The sequence below is a fragment of the Eleutherodactylus coqui genome, chromosome 3 (assembly GCF_035609145.1).
Source record: "Eleutherodactylus coqui strain aEleCoq1 chromosome 3, aEleCoq1.hap1, whole genome shotgun sequence".
Lineage (NCBI taxonomy): Eukaryota > Metazoa > Chordata > Amphibia > Anura > Eleutherodactylidae > Eleutherodactylus > Eleutherodactylus coqui.
In genome coordinates, this window is record NC_089839.1 from 237,730,451 (window position 1) to 237,746,987 (window position 16,537).

The 16,537-nt window shown below is 50.0% G+C and overlaps 1 protein-coding gene across 4 annotated transcripts in view; it reads left to right on the forward strand.

Moving 5' to 3' along the window:
* Positions 1–16,537, forward strand: part of LOC136621574 (complement factor H-like) — a 1,208,893-nt gene that overhangs the window by 351,269 nt on the left and 841,087 nt on the right. For all 4 annotated transcript variants that reach the window (XM_066597131.1, XM_066597134.1, XM_066597132.1 and 1 more), the window contains one exon: positions 16,322–16,378. In XM_066597131.1, the coding sequence (XP_066453228.1) occupies positions 16,322–16,378 (57 nt within the window). The remainder of the gene's footprint in view (positions 1–16,321; positions 16,379–16,537) is intronic.

A 16,537-nucleotide genomic window follows, 5' to 3' on the forward strand; every position in this document is an offset into this window, starting at 1 on the left:
ATGGGCAATGCAATGGGATACATTTATGTACAGCGGTTGGGTTCCAGGGAGCCACCCATGCACACGGAATTCCCATTGCGGAGTTGTACCTGCCTGTGACTATTATAAAAAAACGCGGTCTGACTGGGGCGTGCAGACACCTTGACAGAATGAATAGTGTGTGGCACATAGGTTCCCCATTGCTATGCCCACGTGTGCAGCTCCAGATGGAGGTGGCACAGGATTGGATTTCTCATTGCTTCTGTACAGCATTGTGGGCTATCGCCCCGCCCCTTTTAAAGAGGGTCGCTGCCTAGCCGTGCCAACCCTCTGCAGTGTGTGCCTGCTTTTCCTGTGGCAGACGCACTTATAAATAGACATGAGGGTGGCGTGGCATGAGGGCAGCTGAAGGCTGGGCAGGGACAGTTTGGTGTGCGCTGTGGACACTGGGTCTTGGGGGGGGTGGGCAGCATGTAACCCAGGAGAAGTGGCAGCGGAGTGTCATGCAGGCAGTTATTGTGCTTTGTTGGAGGTAGTGTGGTACTTAACTAAGGTATGCCATGCTAATGAGGGCTTTTCAGAAGTAAAAGTTGTTGGGAGGGGGGGGGGGGCCCACTCTTGCCGGTATTGTGGCTTAATAGTGGGACCTGTGAACTTGAGATGCAGCCCAACATGTAGCCCCTCGCCTGCCCTATCCGTTGCTGTGTCGTTCCCATCACTTTCTTGAATTGCCCAGATTTTCACACATGAAAACCTTAGCGAGCATCGGCGAAATACAAAAATGCTCGGGTCGCCCATTGACTTCAATGGGGTTCGTTACTCGAAACGAACCCTCGAGCATCGCGAAAAGTTCGTCCCGAGTAACGAGCACCCGAGCATTTTGGTGCTCGCTCATCTCTAATCCTAACCTTAGTTTTAGCCACACTCAAAAGGGATATAGGGTATAAATTCAATGAATGGCTCAGTGCTGCCTGTGATTGGCTTAGTGCTTAGTCAATCAGACACAGCCCTTTCAGGAGATGGGGATTTTTAAATCCCGTAAGGTGAACAAGCTTCAGAAGAGCAGAAAAGTGTCTGGGAAGCCAGTGACAAGACACGCAGAAGCAACGACAGTGGTGGAGAGGAAATGTATTTTTTTTTAAACCATCTAGGGATGATTCTCAGTGAAGGGCTTATATTTGCAGTAGCGTCGACCCCATTGAAAGCAACAGGATGGCTGTGACAGCTGTGGCAGAGGATTCCTTCATCCCTGCGGGGAGTCCCCTTGTCACTGAACACTAACAGTGCTGTAAAAGAACAGCGTGCAAAAAAATGCTCGTCTGACTTCGCACTGACTTGCTGGTCCGAGCAGGCCAACTTACGGGTCCAGGGGGGGGGGGAGGGGGGGGGCGGTGGTGAGCAGGTGTTAGTGGGGGTGAGAGTGAGAGAGATCTCTCTCTCTCTACCCCCCCCCCCCCCCCGCTAACACCCGCCGACCCCCGCTCACCCATGCCGCCCCCCTTCCCCGAGCCTGCTCGGACCAGTAAGCAGTTACTCGAGAAGAGCAATGCTCGCTCGAATAACTGCTTTATCTGAGCGTGCTCGCTCATCTCTACTCTTTATCAATGTTATCATCTATAAGCAATTTTAACAATTGCAAATCTTGGTTGGGGGCCATAGTTGCCTTGGGGGCATTAAACCAAGCTTTAATGTAAATATTAATGATAAACAAATTTGCCCTATTCTATTCTTTTCCACATCATTTAAAGGAAACTGATCCCTAAAAATATACATTTTTAGTGAATAAATGGTTTTGGCCATCCACCTAGTATGATGAATTCTTTATAGTCATCCCTGGCTGCTGCTGTTTTAGTTGATCTACAAGAAAACTTTAAATCGCTTCAGGTTAATTTTTTTTGTTTTTAATATATTTATCTTCAATACCACTTTTGTATTTTCTTTTGTCTGTCTTAGGCCACTTAGCTTGAAACTGTTTAAAAATATCTGGTTGAGAGCCAGTGGTAGAGACAATTTTGCAATCGAACACTGCCTTTAACAATACTTTGAAAATGTGGTGACGACATGCCAGGTATAAGAGATTTTTCCGAAACGTGTGATCTAACAGAACTAGAGATGAGCGAACGTGTTCTTCCGAGCTTGATATTCGTGCGAGTATTAGGGTGTTCGGGATGTTCGTTATTCGTAACGAACACCATGCGGTGTTCGGGTTACTTTCACTTCCTTCCCTGAGACGTTTGCGCGCTTTTCTGGCCAATTGAAAGACAGGGAAGGCATTACAACTTCCCCCTGTGACGTTCAAGCATTATACCACCCCCCTGCTGTGAGTGGCTGGGAAGATCAGGTGTCACCCGAACATAAAAGTCGGCCCCTCCCGCGGTTCGCCTCAGATGCCGTGTGAGTTAGATGAGGGACAGTGCTGTTTGTACCGGAGCTGCTGTAGGGAAAGAATTGGTAGTTAGTGTAGGCTTCAAGACCCCCCAAAGGTCCTTATTAGGGCCACTGATAGCTGTGTGTTGGCTGCTGTTAGCAGTGGCAAATTTTTTTTTTCTCAAAATCGGCTCTGCAGAGCGTTGCACCCGGCATTAGGGACAGAAGTGCTGCATAGGCAGGGAGAGTGTTAGGAGTGAGTGTAGCCTTCAAGAACCTCAACGGTCCTTTCTAGGGCCATATTTAACCGTGTGCAGTACTGTCCAGGCTGCTGTTAGCTGTGCTGCATTTTTTTTTGCTTCTCAAAATCGCCTCTGCAGAGCATTGCACCCTCCATTGATACTGCAGGGAAAGAATTGTATAGGCAGGGCCACAACACAGTTATTATTCATTGAATATACGCAGTGCGGCCTTTTGGTGCCAAAAAACGGAAAATAATTCTATTTGTCCTGCCTCTGTCCGTCCTAACGCCGCTGGACACGTGTCGGCTGCGTGTGCAACCTGTAAAAATCAGACGCAGCCAGCTACGTTTTACTCCTGGCTTTGCCATTTGCTTTCCTTAATTGGGAAAAAAAATACCTGCTCTGCCACAGTTAATAACTCTGCTACCCTCACGTTCTGTGACACATTAGCAGGAAAACAGCACAGTTATTAAACTTCTCATGTTCATAGAATATACGCAGTGCTGCCTTTTGGTGCCAAAAAACGGAAAATAATTCTATTTGTCCTGCCTCTGTCCGTCCTAACGCCGCTGGACACGTGTCGGCTGCGTGTGCAACCTGTAAAAATCAGACGCAGCCAGCTACGTTTTACTCCTGGCTTTGCCATTTGCTTTCCTTAATTGGGAAAAAAAATACCTGCTCTGCCACAGTTAATAACTCTGCAACCCTCACGTTCTGTGACACATTAGCAGGAAAACAGCACAGTTATTAAACTTCTCATGTTCATAGAATATACGCAGTGCTGCCTTTTGGTTGAAAAAAACTGAAAACAAATCTATTTGTCCAGCCTCTGTCCGTCCTAAGGGCTGTGGACACGTGTGAGCTGCGTGAACAACGTTGAAAAATCAGACGCACCCAGCTACGCTTTACTGCTGGCTTCGCCATTTGCTTTCCTTAATTGGGAAAAAAATACCTGCTCTGCCAGAGTTATAATAACTCTGCTACCCTCACGTTCTGTGACACATTAGCAGGGACACAGCACAGTTATTAAACTTCTCATGTTCATAGAATATACGCAGTGCTGCCTTTTGGTTGAAAAAAACTGAAAACAAATCTATTTGTCCAGCCTCTGTCCGTCCTAAGGGCTGTGGACACGTGTGAGCTGCGTGAACAACGTTGAAAAATCAGACGCACCCAGCTACGCTTTACTGCTGGCTTCGCCATTTGCTTTCCTTAATTGGGAAAAAAATACCTGCTCTGCCAGAGTTATAATAACTCTGCTACCCTCAAGTTCTGTGACACATTAGCAGGGACACAGCACAGTTATTAAACTTCTCATGTTCATAGAATATACGCAGTGCTGCCTTTTGGTTGAAAAAAACTGAAAACAAATCTATTTGTCCAGCCTCTGTCCGTCCTAAGGGCTGTGGACACGTGTGAGCTGCGTGAACAACGTTGAAAAATCAGACGCACCCAGCTACGCTTTACTGCTGGCTTCGCCATTTGCTTTCCTTAATTGGGAAAAAAATACCTGCTCTGCCAGAGTTATAATAACTCTGCTACCCTCAAGTTCTGTGACACATTAGCAGGGACACAGCACAGTTATTAAACTTAGATTATTCATTCACTAGAGGCAGTGGGGCCTTTCGTTTTCCAAAAAGGGAAAAAATTATATTTGGCCTGCAGTCTTGCGCCAATTTATTTCCTACCTGTGAAATCAAATCACTGGTAATACAGCATGCTGAGGGGTAGGGGTAGGCCTAGAGGACGTGGACGCGGCCGAGGACGCGGAGGGCCAAGTCAGGGTGTGGGCACAGGCCGAGCTCCTGATCCCGGTGTGTCGCAGCCGACTGCTGCGCGATTAGGAGAGAGGCACGTTTCTGGCGTCCCCACATTCATCGCCCAATTAATAGGTCCACGCGGGAGACGGTTATTAGAAAATGAGCAGTGTGAGCAGGTCCTGTCCTGGATGGCAGAAAGTGCTTCGAGCAACCTATCGTCAACACGCAGTTCTGCGCCGTCCACTGCTGCAAATCCGAATCCTCTGTCTGCTGCTCCTCCTTCCTCCCAGCCTCCTCACTCCACTACAATGACACCTGCTCAGGAGCGGGAAGACTCCCAGGAACTGTTCTCGGGCCCCTGCTCAGATTGGGCAGCAGCGGTTCCTCTCCCACCAGAGGAGTTTATAGTCACTGATGCCCAACCATTCGAAAGTTCCCGGGGTCCGGGGGATGAGGCTGGGGACTTCCGCCAACTGTCTCAACAACTTTCTGTGGGTGAGGAGGACGATGACGATCAGACACAGTTGTCTTGCAGTGAGGTAGTAGTAAGGGCAGTAAGTCCGAGGGAGCAGCGCACAGAGGATTCGGAGGAAGAGCAGCAGGACGATGAGGTGACTGACCCCACCTGGTGTGCAACGCTTACTCAGGAGGACAGGTCTTCAGAGGGGGAGTCAAGGGCATCAGCAGGGCAGGTTGCAAGAGGCAGTGCGGTGGCCAGGGGTAGAGGCAGGGCCAGACCGAATAATCCACCAAGTGTTTCCCAAAGCGCCCCCTCGCGCCATGCCACCCTGCAGAGGCCGAGGTGCTCTAAGGTCTGGCAGTTTTTCACAGAGACGCCTGACGACCGACGAACAGTGGTGTGCAACCTTTGTTGCGCAAAGCTCAGCCGGGGAGCCAACACCAACAGCCTCACCACCACCACCATGCGCAGACATATGATGGCCAAGCACCCCACAAGGTGGGACGAAGGCCGTTCAGCGCCTCCGGTTTGCACCCCTGCCTCTCCCCCTGTGCCCCAACCTGCCACTGAGATGCAACCCCCCTCTCAGGACACAGGCACTACCGCCTCATGGCCTGCACCCACACCCTCATCTCCGCTGTCCTCGGCCCCATCCAGCAGTGTAGTTCAGCGCACCGTCCAGCCGTCGCTTGCGCAAGTGTTCGAGCGCAAGCGCAAGTACGCCGCCACGCACCCGCACGCTCAAACGTTAACCGTCCGCATCGCAAAATTCATCAGCCTTGAGATGCTGCCGTATAGGGTTGTGGAAACGGAGTCCTTCAAAAGTATCATGGAGGCGGCGGCCCCGCGCTACTCAGTTCCCAGTCGCCACTACTTTTCCCGATGTGCCGTCCCAGCCCTGCACGACCACGTCTCCCGCAACATTGTACGCGCCCTCACCAACGCGGTTACTGCCACGGTCCACTTAACTACGGACACGTGGACAAGCACAGGCGGGCAGGGCCACTACATCTCCCTGACGGCACATTGGGTGAATTTAGTGGAAGCTGGGACAGAGTCAGAGCCTGGGACCGCTCACGTCCTACCCACCCCCAGAATTGCGGGCCCCAGCTCGGTGCTGGTATCTGCGGAGGTGTATGCTTCCTCCACTAAAGCACCCTCCTCCTCCTCCTCCTCCTCCTCTGTCTCGCAATCAAGATGTGTTAGCAGCAGCATGTCGCCAGCAGTCGGTGTCGCGCGGTGTGGCAGCACAGCGGTGGGCAAGCATCAGCAGGCTGTGCTGAAACTACTCAGCTTAGGCGATAAGAGGCACACGGCCCACGAACTGCTGCAGGGTCTGACAGAGCAGACCGACCGCTGGCTTGCGCCGCTGAGCCTCCAACCGGGCATGGTCGTGTGTGACAACGGCCGTAACCTGGTGGCGGCTCTGCAGCTCGGCAGCCTCACGCACGTGCCATGCCTGGCCCACGTCTTTAATTTGGTGGTTCAGCGCTTTCTGAAAAGCTACCCACGCTTGTCAGACCTGCTCGTAAAGGCGCGCCGGCTCTGCGCACATTTCCGCAAGTCCCACACGGACGCTGCCACCCTGCGCACCCTGCAACATCACTTTAAGCTGCCAGTGCACCGACTGCTGTGCGACGTGCCCACATGGTGGAACTCTACGCTCCACATGTTGGCCAGGCTCTATGAACAACGTAGAGCTATAGTCGAATACCAACTCCAACATGGGCGGGGCAGTGGGAGTCAGCCTCCTCAATTCCTTTCAGAAGAGTGGGCCTGGTTGGCAGACATCTGCCATGTCCTTGGTAATTTTGAGGAGTCTACCCAGGTGGTGAGCGGCGATGCTACAATCATTAGCGTCACCATTCCTCTGCTATGCATCTTGAGAAATTCCCTGCAAACCATAAAGGCAGCTGCTTTGCGCTCGGAAACGGGGGCGGGGGAAGACAGTATGCCGCTGGATAGTCAGGGCACCCTCCTGTCTATTTCTCAGCGCGTACAGGAGGAGGAGGAGGAGCATGAGGAGGATGAGGAGGAGGGGGAAGAGACAGCTTGGGCCGCTGCTGACGGTACACCGGCTGATTGCCTGTCATCCTTTCAGCGTGTATGGCCTGAGGAGGAGGAGGAGGAGGAGGAGGAGGAGGAGGAGGATCCTGAAAGTGATCTTCCTAGTGAGGACAGCCATGTGTTGCGTACAGATACCCTGGCACACATGGCTGACTTCATGTTAGGATGCCTTTCTCGTGACCCTCGCGTTGCACGCATTCTGGCCACTACGGATTACTGGGTGTACACACTGCTCGATCCACGGTATAAGGAGAACCTGCCTACTCTGATTCCCGAAGAGGAAAGGGGTTCGAGAGTGTTGCTATACCACAGGACCCTTGCGGACAAGCTGATGGTAAAATTCCCATCCGACAGCGCTAGTGGCAGAAGGCGCAGTACCGAGGGCAAGGTAGCAGGGGATGTGCGTAGATCGAGCAGCATGTACATCCCAGGCAGTGCAACAGTCTTTAAGGGCCTGGCCAGCTTTATGGCTCCCCACCAAGACTGTGTCACCGCTCCCCAGTCACGGCTGAGTCGGCGGGAGCACTGTAAAAGGATGGTGAGGGAGTACGTAGCGGATCGCACGACCATCCTTGGTGACGCCTCTGCCCCCTACAACTACTGGGTGTCGAAGCTGGACACGTGGCCTGAACTCGCGCTGTATGCCCTGGAGGTGCTTGCTTGTCCTGCGGCTAGCGTCTTGTCGGAAAGGGTGTTTAGTGCGGCTGGGGGAATCATCACAGATAAGCGTAGCCGCTTGTCAACCGACAGTGCCGACGGGCTAACACTCATCAAGATGAACAAAGGCTGGATTTCCCCAGACTTCTGTTCTCCACCAGCGGACAGCAGCGATACGTAAGCAATACGTAGGCTGCACCCGCGGATAGAAGCTACGTTCTCTCTCACCATCCAAAACGGGGACATTTCTGCTTCATCAATCTGTGTCTAATATTCCTCCTCCTCCTCCTGCTCCTCCTCCTGAAACCTCACGTAATCACGCTGAACGGGCAAATTTTTTTAGGGCCACAAGGCTCACTCAAATAATTTTTCTGAACCATTTTTATATGTTTCAATGCGCTTAAAAGCGTTGGAACTTTAACTTTAACCAATTTTTCGTTACACTGGGCTGCCTCCAGGCCTAGTTACCACTTAAGCCACATTAACCAAAGCGATTAATGGGTTTCACCTGCCCTCTTGGCTGGCCATGGCCAATTTTTGGGATGTACATTAGTACTGTTGATACAGCAATTTTTGTGGGCCCTCGCCTACAGTGTAATCAAATTAATTTTTAGCCCACCTGCATTACAGCTGACGTTACCTCAGCTGTGTTGGGCAATGCAATGGGATATTATTGTGTACCGCCGGTGGCTTCCTGGCACCCACCCAGGCAGTGGGTCCACAGGGAATGTAACCTACATGTGTCCACTTCTAAAGAACCCCGGTCAGACTGGGGCATGCAGTGTGGGCCGAAGCCCACCTGTATTACGCACGACATTACTACCTCAGCTGTGTTGGGCAATGCAATGGGATATTTCTATGTACCGCCGGTGGCTTCCTGGCACCCACCCAGGCAGTGGGTCCACAGGGAGTTTAACCTACATGTGTCCACTTCTAAAGAACCCCAGTCTGACTGGGGCATGCAGTGTGGGCCGAAGCCCACCTGCATTATGCACGACATTACTACCTCAGCTGTGTTGGGCAATGCAATGGGATATTTTTGTGTACCGCCGGTGGGTTCCAGGGAGCCACCCATGCTGTAGGTGCACACGGAGTTTTTAATACATCTGTACACTTCTAAAGAACCCCAGTCTGACTGGGGCATGCAGTGTGGGCCGAAGCCCACCTGTATTACGCACGACATTACAACCTCAGCTGTGTTGGGCAATGCAATGGGATATTTCTATGTACCGCCGGTGGCTTCCTGGCACCCACCCAGGCAGTGGGTCCACAGGGAGTTTAACCTGCATGTGTCCACTTCTAAAGAACCCCAGTCTGACTGGGGCATGCAGTGTGGGCCGAAGCCCACCTGCATTATGCACGACATTACTACCTCAGCTGTGTTGGGCAATGCAATGGGATATTTTTGTGTACCGCCGGTGGGTTCCAGGGAGCCACCCATGCTGTAGGTGCACACAGAGTTTTTAATACATCTGTACACTTCTAAAGAACCCCAGTCTGACTGGGGCATGCAGTGTGGGCCGAAGCCCACCTGTATTACGCACGACATTACAACCTCAGCTGTGTTGGGCAATGCAATGGGATATTTCTATGTACCGCCGGTGGCTTCCTGGCACCCACCCAGGCAGTGGGTCCACAGGGACTTCACAATAGGGAGTTGTACCTGCCTGTGTCTATGAATTAAAAAGCCCGGTCTAACTGGGGCATGCAGACACCTTGACAGAATGAATAGTGTGTGGCACATAGGTTCCCCATTGCTATGCCTACGTGTGCAGCTCCTGATGGCGGTGGCACAGGATTGTATTTCTCATTGCTTCTGTACAGCATTGTGGGCTATCGCCCCGCCCCTTTTAAAGAGGGTCGCTGCCTAGCCGTGCCAACCCTCTGCAGTGTGTGCCTGCGGTTCCTCCTCATGGCAGACGCACTTCTAAATAGACATGAGTGTGGCGTGGCATGAGGGCAGCTGAAGGCTGCGCAGGGACACTTTGGTGTGCGCTGTGGGGGGGGGGGAGGGGGGGCGGTTGGTCAGCATGTAACCCAGGAGAAGTGGCAGCAGAGTGTCATCCAGGCAGTGATTGTGCTTTGTTGTAGCTAGTGTGGTGCTTAGCAAAGGTATGCCATGCTAATGAGGGCTTTTCAGAAGTAAAAGTTGTTGGGAGGGGGGGGGGGGCCACTGTTGCCGGTATTGTGGCTTAATAGTGGGACCTGTGAACTTGAGATGCAGCCCAACATGTAGCCCCTCGCCTGCCCTATCCGTTTCTGTGTCATTCCCATCACTTTCTTGAATTCCCCAGATTTTCACACATGAAAACCTTAGCGAGCATCGGCGAAATACAAAAATGCTCTGGTCGCCCATTGACTTCAATGGGGTTCGTTGTTCGAAACGAACCCTCGAACATCGCGGGAAGTTCGTTCCGAATAACGAACACCCGAACATTTTGGTGTTCGCTCATCTCTAAACAGAACACATGTTTCTCTGATATGACCTGTGTTTACAGCAGTAGTAACAAAACACATCGTCTTGATTTTTTAAACTGCCCCCCACTCTTCTACTTCAGAGAATACAGCTTTTGCTTGAATGATCCCCATACTATTTTCAAGCTGAAGTACTCATATCAATTGATCTTCCTCCACACAGCTAATGAGAAGAGCTAGCTTCTCTACACTTTTGCTATTCAAAATATTTGGAAGCAATTTTCCATCCCAGTGTAAAACAGCAGCCTCTAAATTAGAATTTTCAAACCTACTTTTAATTAGCTGGGCCATTCCCTGTCAAACGTTGTCTAGGAAGTCGCAATGTACTCCTACTTAAAGGGGTTGTCTCGCGAAATCAAGTGGGGTTATACACTTCTGTATAGCATATTAATGCACTTTGTAATGTACATCGTGCATTAAATATGAGCCATACAGAAGTTATTCACTTACCTGCTCCGTTGCTAGCGTCCTCGTCTCCATGGTTCCGTCTAAATTCGCTGGCAGCTAGCTTTTTTAGACGCGCTTGCGCAGTCTTCTGCTCTCAGCACGAGCCGCTTCAGCCTGCTAGCCGCTACAGCTATTCTGCGCATGCGCAGAAGAGCTGTCACTTCTCGGGAGCGCGCTGGAGCTGCCATTCTGTACCATCCTCTGTTAGAGGAAGGTGCAGAAACTGGAGCCGCCCAGCCGTCCCGAGAAGCCGTCCAGCCGTCCCGAGAAGCCGCCCAGCCGTCCCGCCGTCCAGGTAAGTGATAGGTCGGGGGTGATGTGTCACTAACAGGCGTGGGCCCCTCCGGGTGTCCTAGCGCTGGGCTCTGGAGCCTAGCGCTGAGCTCCGGAGCCTAGCGCTGGGCTCCGGAACCTACCGCTGGGCTCCGGGGCCTACCACTGGGCTCCGGGGCCTACCGCTGTGGCCCGGGACCTTCACCTGTCTTGAGGGGACTGCCGCTGGGCCGAGGGGACTGCCGCTGGGCCGAGGGGACTGCCGCTGGGCCGAGGAGCCTTCGTCTGTTGTCAGGGTCTAGCGCGGGGGGGCCGGGGTCTAGCGCGGGGGGGGGGCCGGGTCTAGCGCGGGGAAGCCGGGTCTAGCTCGGGGGAGCCGGGGTCTAGCGCGGGGGGCCGGGTCTAGCGCGGGGGGGCCGGGGTCTAGCGCGGGGGGGCCGGGTCTAGCGCGGGGGAGCCGGGGTCTAGCGCGGGGGAGCCGGGTCTAGCGCGGGGGAGCCGGGGTCTAGCGCGGGGGAGCCGGGGTCTAGCGCGGGGGGGCCGGGTCTAGCGCGGGGGGGGCCGGGTCTAGCGCGGGGGAGCCGGGGTCTAGCGCGGGGGAGCCGGGTCTAGCGCGGGGGAGCCGGGTCTAGCGCGGGGGAGCCGGGGTCTAGCGTGGGGGGGGCCAAGGCCTAGCGCCGGTTACCTGCTGCCTGGCGGTGGGTGACTGTGTGCCGTGGTCGGCCGCGTTCAATCCCGGGGTCCGGTCGGCGGCTGCGGGGCGTCTGGTTGTCAGGGAGACACAGCTGGTAGCGTCTCGGGAGCGCGCACGTCGGGCTACAGCAAGCGAAGGGAAAAGAGCCGGCGGCCATCTTGGGAAAATTTTTATAAGTTGCTGAAACGCTGGAACTGTAAGTACAAACCAGCTAGAAAAGTCATTTACAGGGGGGCTTAGTAATGTATGCTTAATTAGGGGGACTGGGCAAAAAAAAAATTCACTGCTTCCTCGAGACAACCCCTTTAAGGCTAAAATGTCTACATTTTCACCTAACGCCTCTGCAGTAGCTGATATAATTTGCACTGTGTCCTTGTCCGTAATAGTACATCTATCCAACAATGACAACATTTTGGTGATAATTTCTTTACTTCCTTGAGAGTACTTCATTTTCTTTGCACTTGGCTCCTCTTCCTGATGTGTTCCTGGGATGTCCTCAAATTCATTTTGTGTCAGCTCCTAGTCTTCTGATGAGCTGCTTAAAAGAAAGTCTGTCTACTTCTTTGTCGCCTGGAAAATAAAAACCACAAAAATAACCTATTAGTATCTTCCCACTATTAAAACAACAGTCAATTAAAAATATATCAAATACCTGTAGCTAAAGTACAGATCAAGAAGGTGAAAAGGAAATATTTAAAAAAAGTAAACACACCTACTTGTAATGATTTTTCCAATCATGCGATCTGCGCTGATTTGCTCTATTCTCTTCGTTTTTCTGCTCGCACAAATTTCAAGTCAACTCCTCCCATGCAGCCAGGATGTCCTTTTTGTCTCTGTAGTAACAAAAACACCCTGTCTACTTCAGTAGTATTGATAAGTGCATCCTGATGAGCAATATCGAAAAGGTCATCAAGGGTTGACTTGAAGGCTTCCACCTTTTGATTTTGGGCTGCAGCATTTTTTTTGCAGTTTTCTCCACTGTTCATAAAGTTCTTCAATAGAGATGAGCGAACGTACTCGGATAGGCACTACTCGTCCGAGTAATGTGCCTTATCCGAGTACCTCCCCGCTCGTGCTGAAAGGTTCGGGTGCCGGCACGGAGCGGGGAGCTGCAGGGGAGAGCGGGGAGGAACGGAGGGGAGATCTTTCTCTCCTTCTCTCCCGCCCGCTCTGCCCCGCTCCCCGCTGCGACTCACCTGTCAGCAGCGGCAGCTCCCGAACCTTTCTGCACGAGCGGGGAGGTACTCGGAAAAGGCACATTACTCGGACGAGTAGTGCCTATCCGAGTACATTCGCTCATCTCTATTCTTCAAGCTTTGCAGCACAATTTTTTAAGTGTCTTGTTGGAATCTTAGATTTCTCTCAGAAAGTTAATACTTCTTGGATAGCAAGTCTTGAAGCTCCTTTGATGCTCAGTTTGAGGCCTCATTCACATGAGTGTACATAGGTGTGCACAAAACCGCGTGCCAAGGTACATGCAAAAACACGTGTGAACACAGGTTCATGCCCATTGCCTTCATGGAAAGCAATGGGCTGCTGGCAACCCCTGCAGTGATTTTCAGGGAAAGGCTTTAAATATAAGCCCTTCCCTGAAGATCATCCCTGGCTTGGGTAAAAAATAAAAGAAACATCTACTCACCTTTCCGCCGCTGTCAGGGCTCAGGTGCTATCTAGCCGCTTGTGTCCCTAGCAGTGTAGTGAAGTTCTTTCAGCCGGCATGGATTTAAAATCTCTGCCTGCTAAAAGGGCTGTATCTGATTGGCTGAGCACTCAGCCAATAACAGGAAGCGCTCAGCCAATAATTGAATTTCAGCTGAGCACTGCCTGTGATTGGTCACAGTGCTCAGCCTATCACAAGGAATGGCCAAGCGCTGCCTGTGACAAGGGGACTCCCCGCAGGGAATATTGACACGTAGCACAGACCTATACCTGTACGCATGTCTTATGTTTTGCAGGTAAGTGTGTTTGCATGCCTGTAAAACATGGACATGTGAACACAGCATAGGAAACCAATGGTTCTAAATAGATGTGCGGCTTTGTGCGCACCTATGTACGCACATAAACACGCTCATGTGAACGAGACCAGACTTGGTGCATATTGTAAAACAAACACTTGAAAATTTGATGGTAACTTGCTACCAGTAATTTGATGAGATGCGTACCTGATCAAAAAAATCTTGTGCTTATGCCTTGAACTCATGCTAGCTGCTGCTTTGGGAGACAAAGAAGCTGAATCAATTTTCACTCAGTCAAAACTGAAAAAAAACAATACAAAGTGTACCACTTGAAATTTAAATATTGACTGGGCTTTCTGCACACAAGTCCCCACCCAAAGAGCAGAAAGGAAGATATCTGGTAGGGTTTTTCCCTTTATCCTTTTAGAAATGGTCCCTTCTCTAAGAACAACAAGTAGTCTGCGACAAGGAAAGTAAGGCCTCAACTCACATTCAACATACCATTCATTTGGAGACCAGGAACACACAAAGCCCTGAAAAATGCCTAATATCTTCAAATCTATGACTCATACCAAAAAGTAATATTTGTAAGCAAGAACATTAATAATAAAATGAGATCTCTCTCTCTCCTGTCCGTTCAGGTATGCATGTTCCTAGTCCCTTTTTTAGATTTCCCACAGGGGGGCCGTATGGGACCCCCGATCATCGTTCGGGGGATTTAAGTGCCGCTGTCAGAACTGATAGCACTATTGGTGCATGGTTTAAAATATATGGGTTGCATTCTTGCAGGTCGTTCTGCAGCCTGCATGGACATAACAGCAACCTTAGACAGATGTATCTAAAGATACACCAGATTTATTATCCGCCATGAGTCACTGTGATAAATCTGGCATATTTTAAGACTGATTGAAGGAAATCTCAGAAAAAGAGAACATGGGAGGAAGAGCAAAGAAGCACTATGTGGTGTAATATATTCTAGGAGGCAAAACCAGAATGTAAATGGTATAGATGAAAATTGTTCTCACTCAATTAAGATGTGTTAGGATGTGCAAAATTACATGGAAGGCACTTCAACGTGAGAGACAGGAAGTGGTAAGTGCCAGACAAGGTGCTACAAGTCGTTTCAAGGTCACTGGGAAATCCTTTCCTTGAGCTCAGAACCAGACAAAACACTCAAAAAATAAACCTTAAAAAAAAAACCTCCAGGGTTGAAACGAGACGCTTGGTTAATAAAACAAAGATTTTTACTTTGAAACAATTTGGCATTGTATCTGTTGATGTCTGTGGCAGTTTTTTTTCTAGCTTTGTCTAAAAAAATATTAGGCTATTATAATAGCTATTATAGCTATTAGGCGGTATAAGTAAATCTGCCTCATTGTCTTGAAATATATCAAGGCTGTCATAGTGTCCAGTGACAAGGGAATTCCCTGCGGAGATGAAGAAATCCTCTGCCACAGCTGTCACAGCTGTAGCAGAGGATCATGACGTTCTCTGTATGTAAATGGGGTTGCCGCAGCTGCCGCCGGCCCTGTTGACCAAAGGTGAAACCTCAGGATGTGACAGCATCCAGGGGTTTCACATTAAAGGAATTCCCTGCTGCAGCTGTCACAGTCGCAACAGGGGATTGCGGGCAGTACAGTTTATGTGTGGAAAAACGCAGCAAAGTGGGGTTTTTTTCTGCCTGCCACCCACTTCGATCATGCAAATTTTTCTGCATTTGCGTTCTGCGCACAAAAAATTTGCACGTTAAAATGCCCGTGTGACTGAGCCTTAACGGAATGAATTGAAACCATTGATTTCAATGCTTTTGTTTTCACTAGCCGGATTCTCGTATGTTTATACTACGCACAAGAAAAGATAGGACTTGCTCTATCTTTTTTTTCACACATAATTTTTCTATGTGTCAGAAAGATAGGGCAAAACCTATGTTACTGCGTTTTGGTTTTTTTTTGCAAACTTGTGCGCACTAGCATGGAGTTTGCATAGTCCAAAAAAAAGCACAGTTCATGTGCTATTATGTTCCATGTGAAAAAATGTGTACCCAAGGCCCCATAGGATTCTATGGATGTGTGCCAACGCACACTTATCCCAAACAAAATTGTGCACGGAACTATGCAATTTTGCAGTTGTCATTGGTAATACCGGGGACAAATTAAGCTGCTGAGCTGGTTCAAAACTGCCGTGGGACACACCCGTGATGTGAACGGCCCTGTTAATGCAAAACTGTTAATTTAGAGTGCAATCACATCACGCTTTCGCAAGCGTTTAAACGTCATGCTCGTCTGCAGGAGTCCTTATAGACATTTATCTGGTGAGTCTTTGTAAGAGCACACGAATACTTTATTCTTCTGGAGTAAACAAGCCCTCTTAGGCCCAATGTCCGCGGTGGGATTTGATTTGCGGAATCCGCGTGTGAGATTTGCAAATCAAGCCACCTGCAGAGAAGTATTGGGTGTCTGCACTTCATTTAACACCTGCGGATTTTTTTTTGATTTGCGGATGCTAGGCGTGGATAATAAATCGCAGCATGCTCCATTTTACCGCAAATCACACTCGAATGTGCTCCATTCATCTCTATGGGAGCTTACAATCCGCAGTGCATCTGCAAATACATTTGCAGATTAACTGTGGATTTGAAGATTAAAATCAATTAGGGAGGTCGGAAAAGGGCTGGGAGGTGGGGTTGCTGATTTTTTTCAGTGCCGATGATCCACAGTGAATCCGCATACATCCGCAGCGCAATCCGCGATCTCCCGCAAGCAATAAAAAATCAATATAACAATGACTCAGTGGAAATCTGCATGAAAACTCCATGCTTGCCGTGGACATGAGGCCTTACATGTGAAATAACCTATGGAAAAAAAGGTATTTCTAGCATATTATGAGAGATTGAGGAACAATTCCTTGCATAGTTCAATGTAATACTGATTTTTTTATTTTTCTAGCTGAAAATCCCACTGAACCTGTTCCAGCTGCTCCAACACAAGCTGCAGATGCAAATGGTAAGACAGTACCTGAAAATGTATAAAATACCTATCTATTTAGTGTGAAAAATACTGATCTGACATATTAGTCATCGCTCCATTTTATAAGGTAATAAAACTATACAGTTACAATATAGTGTATCCCTCTGCATTTTGTATAAAACCCTCTGAAAACTG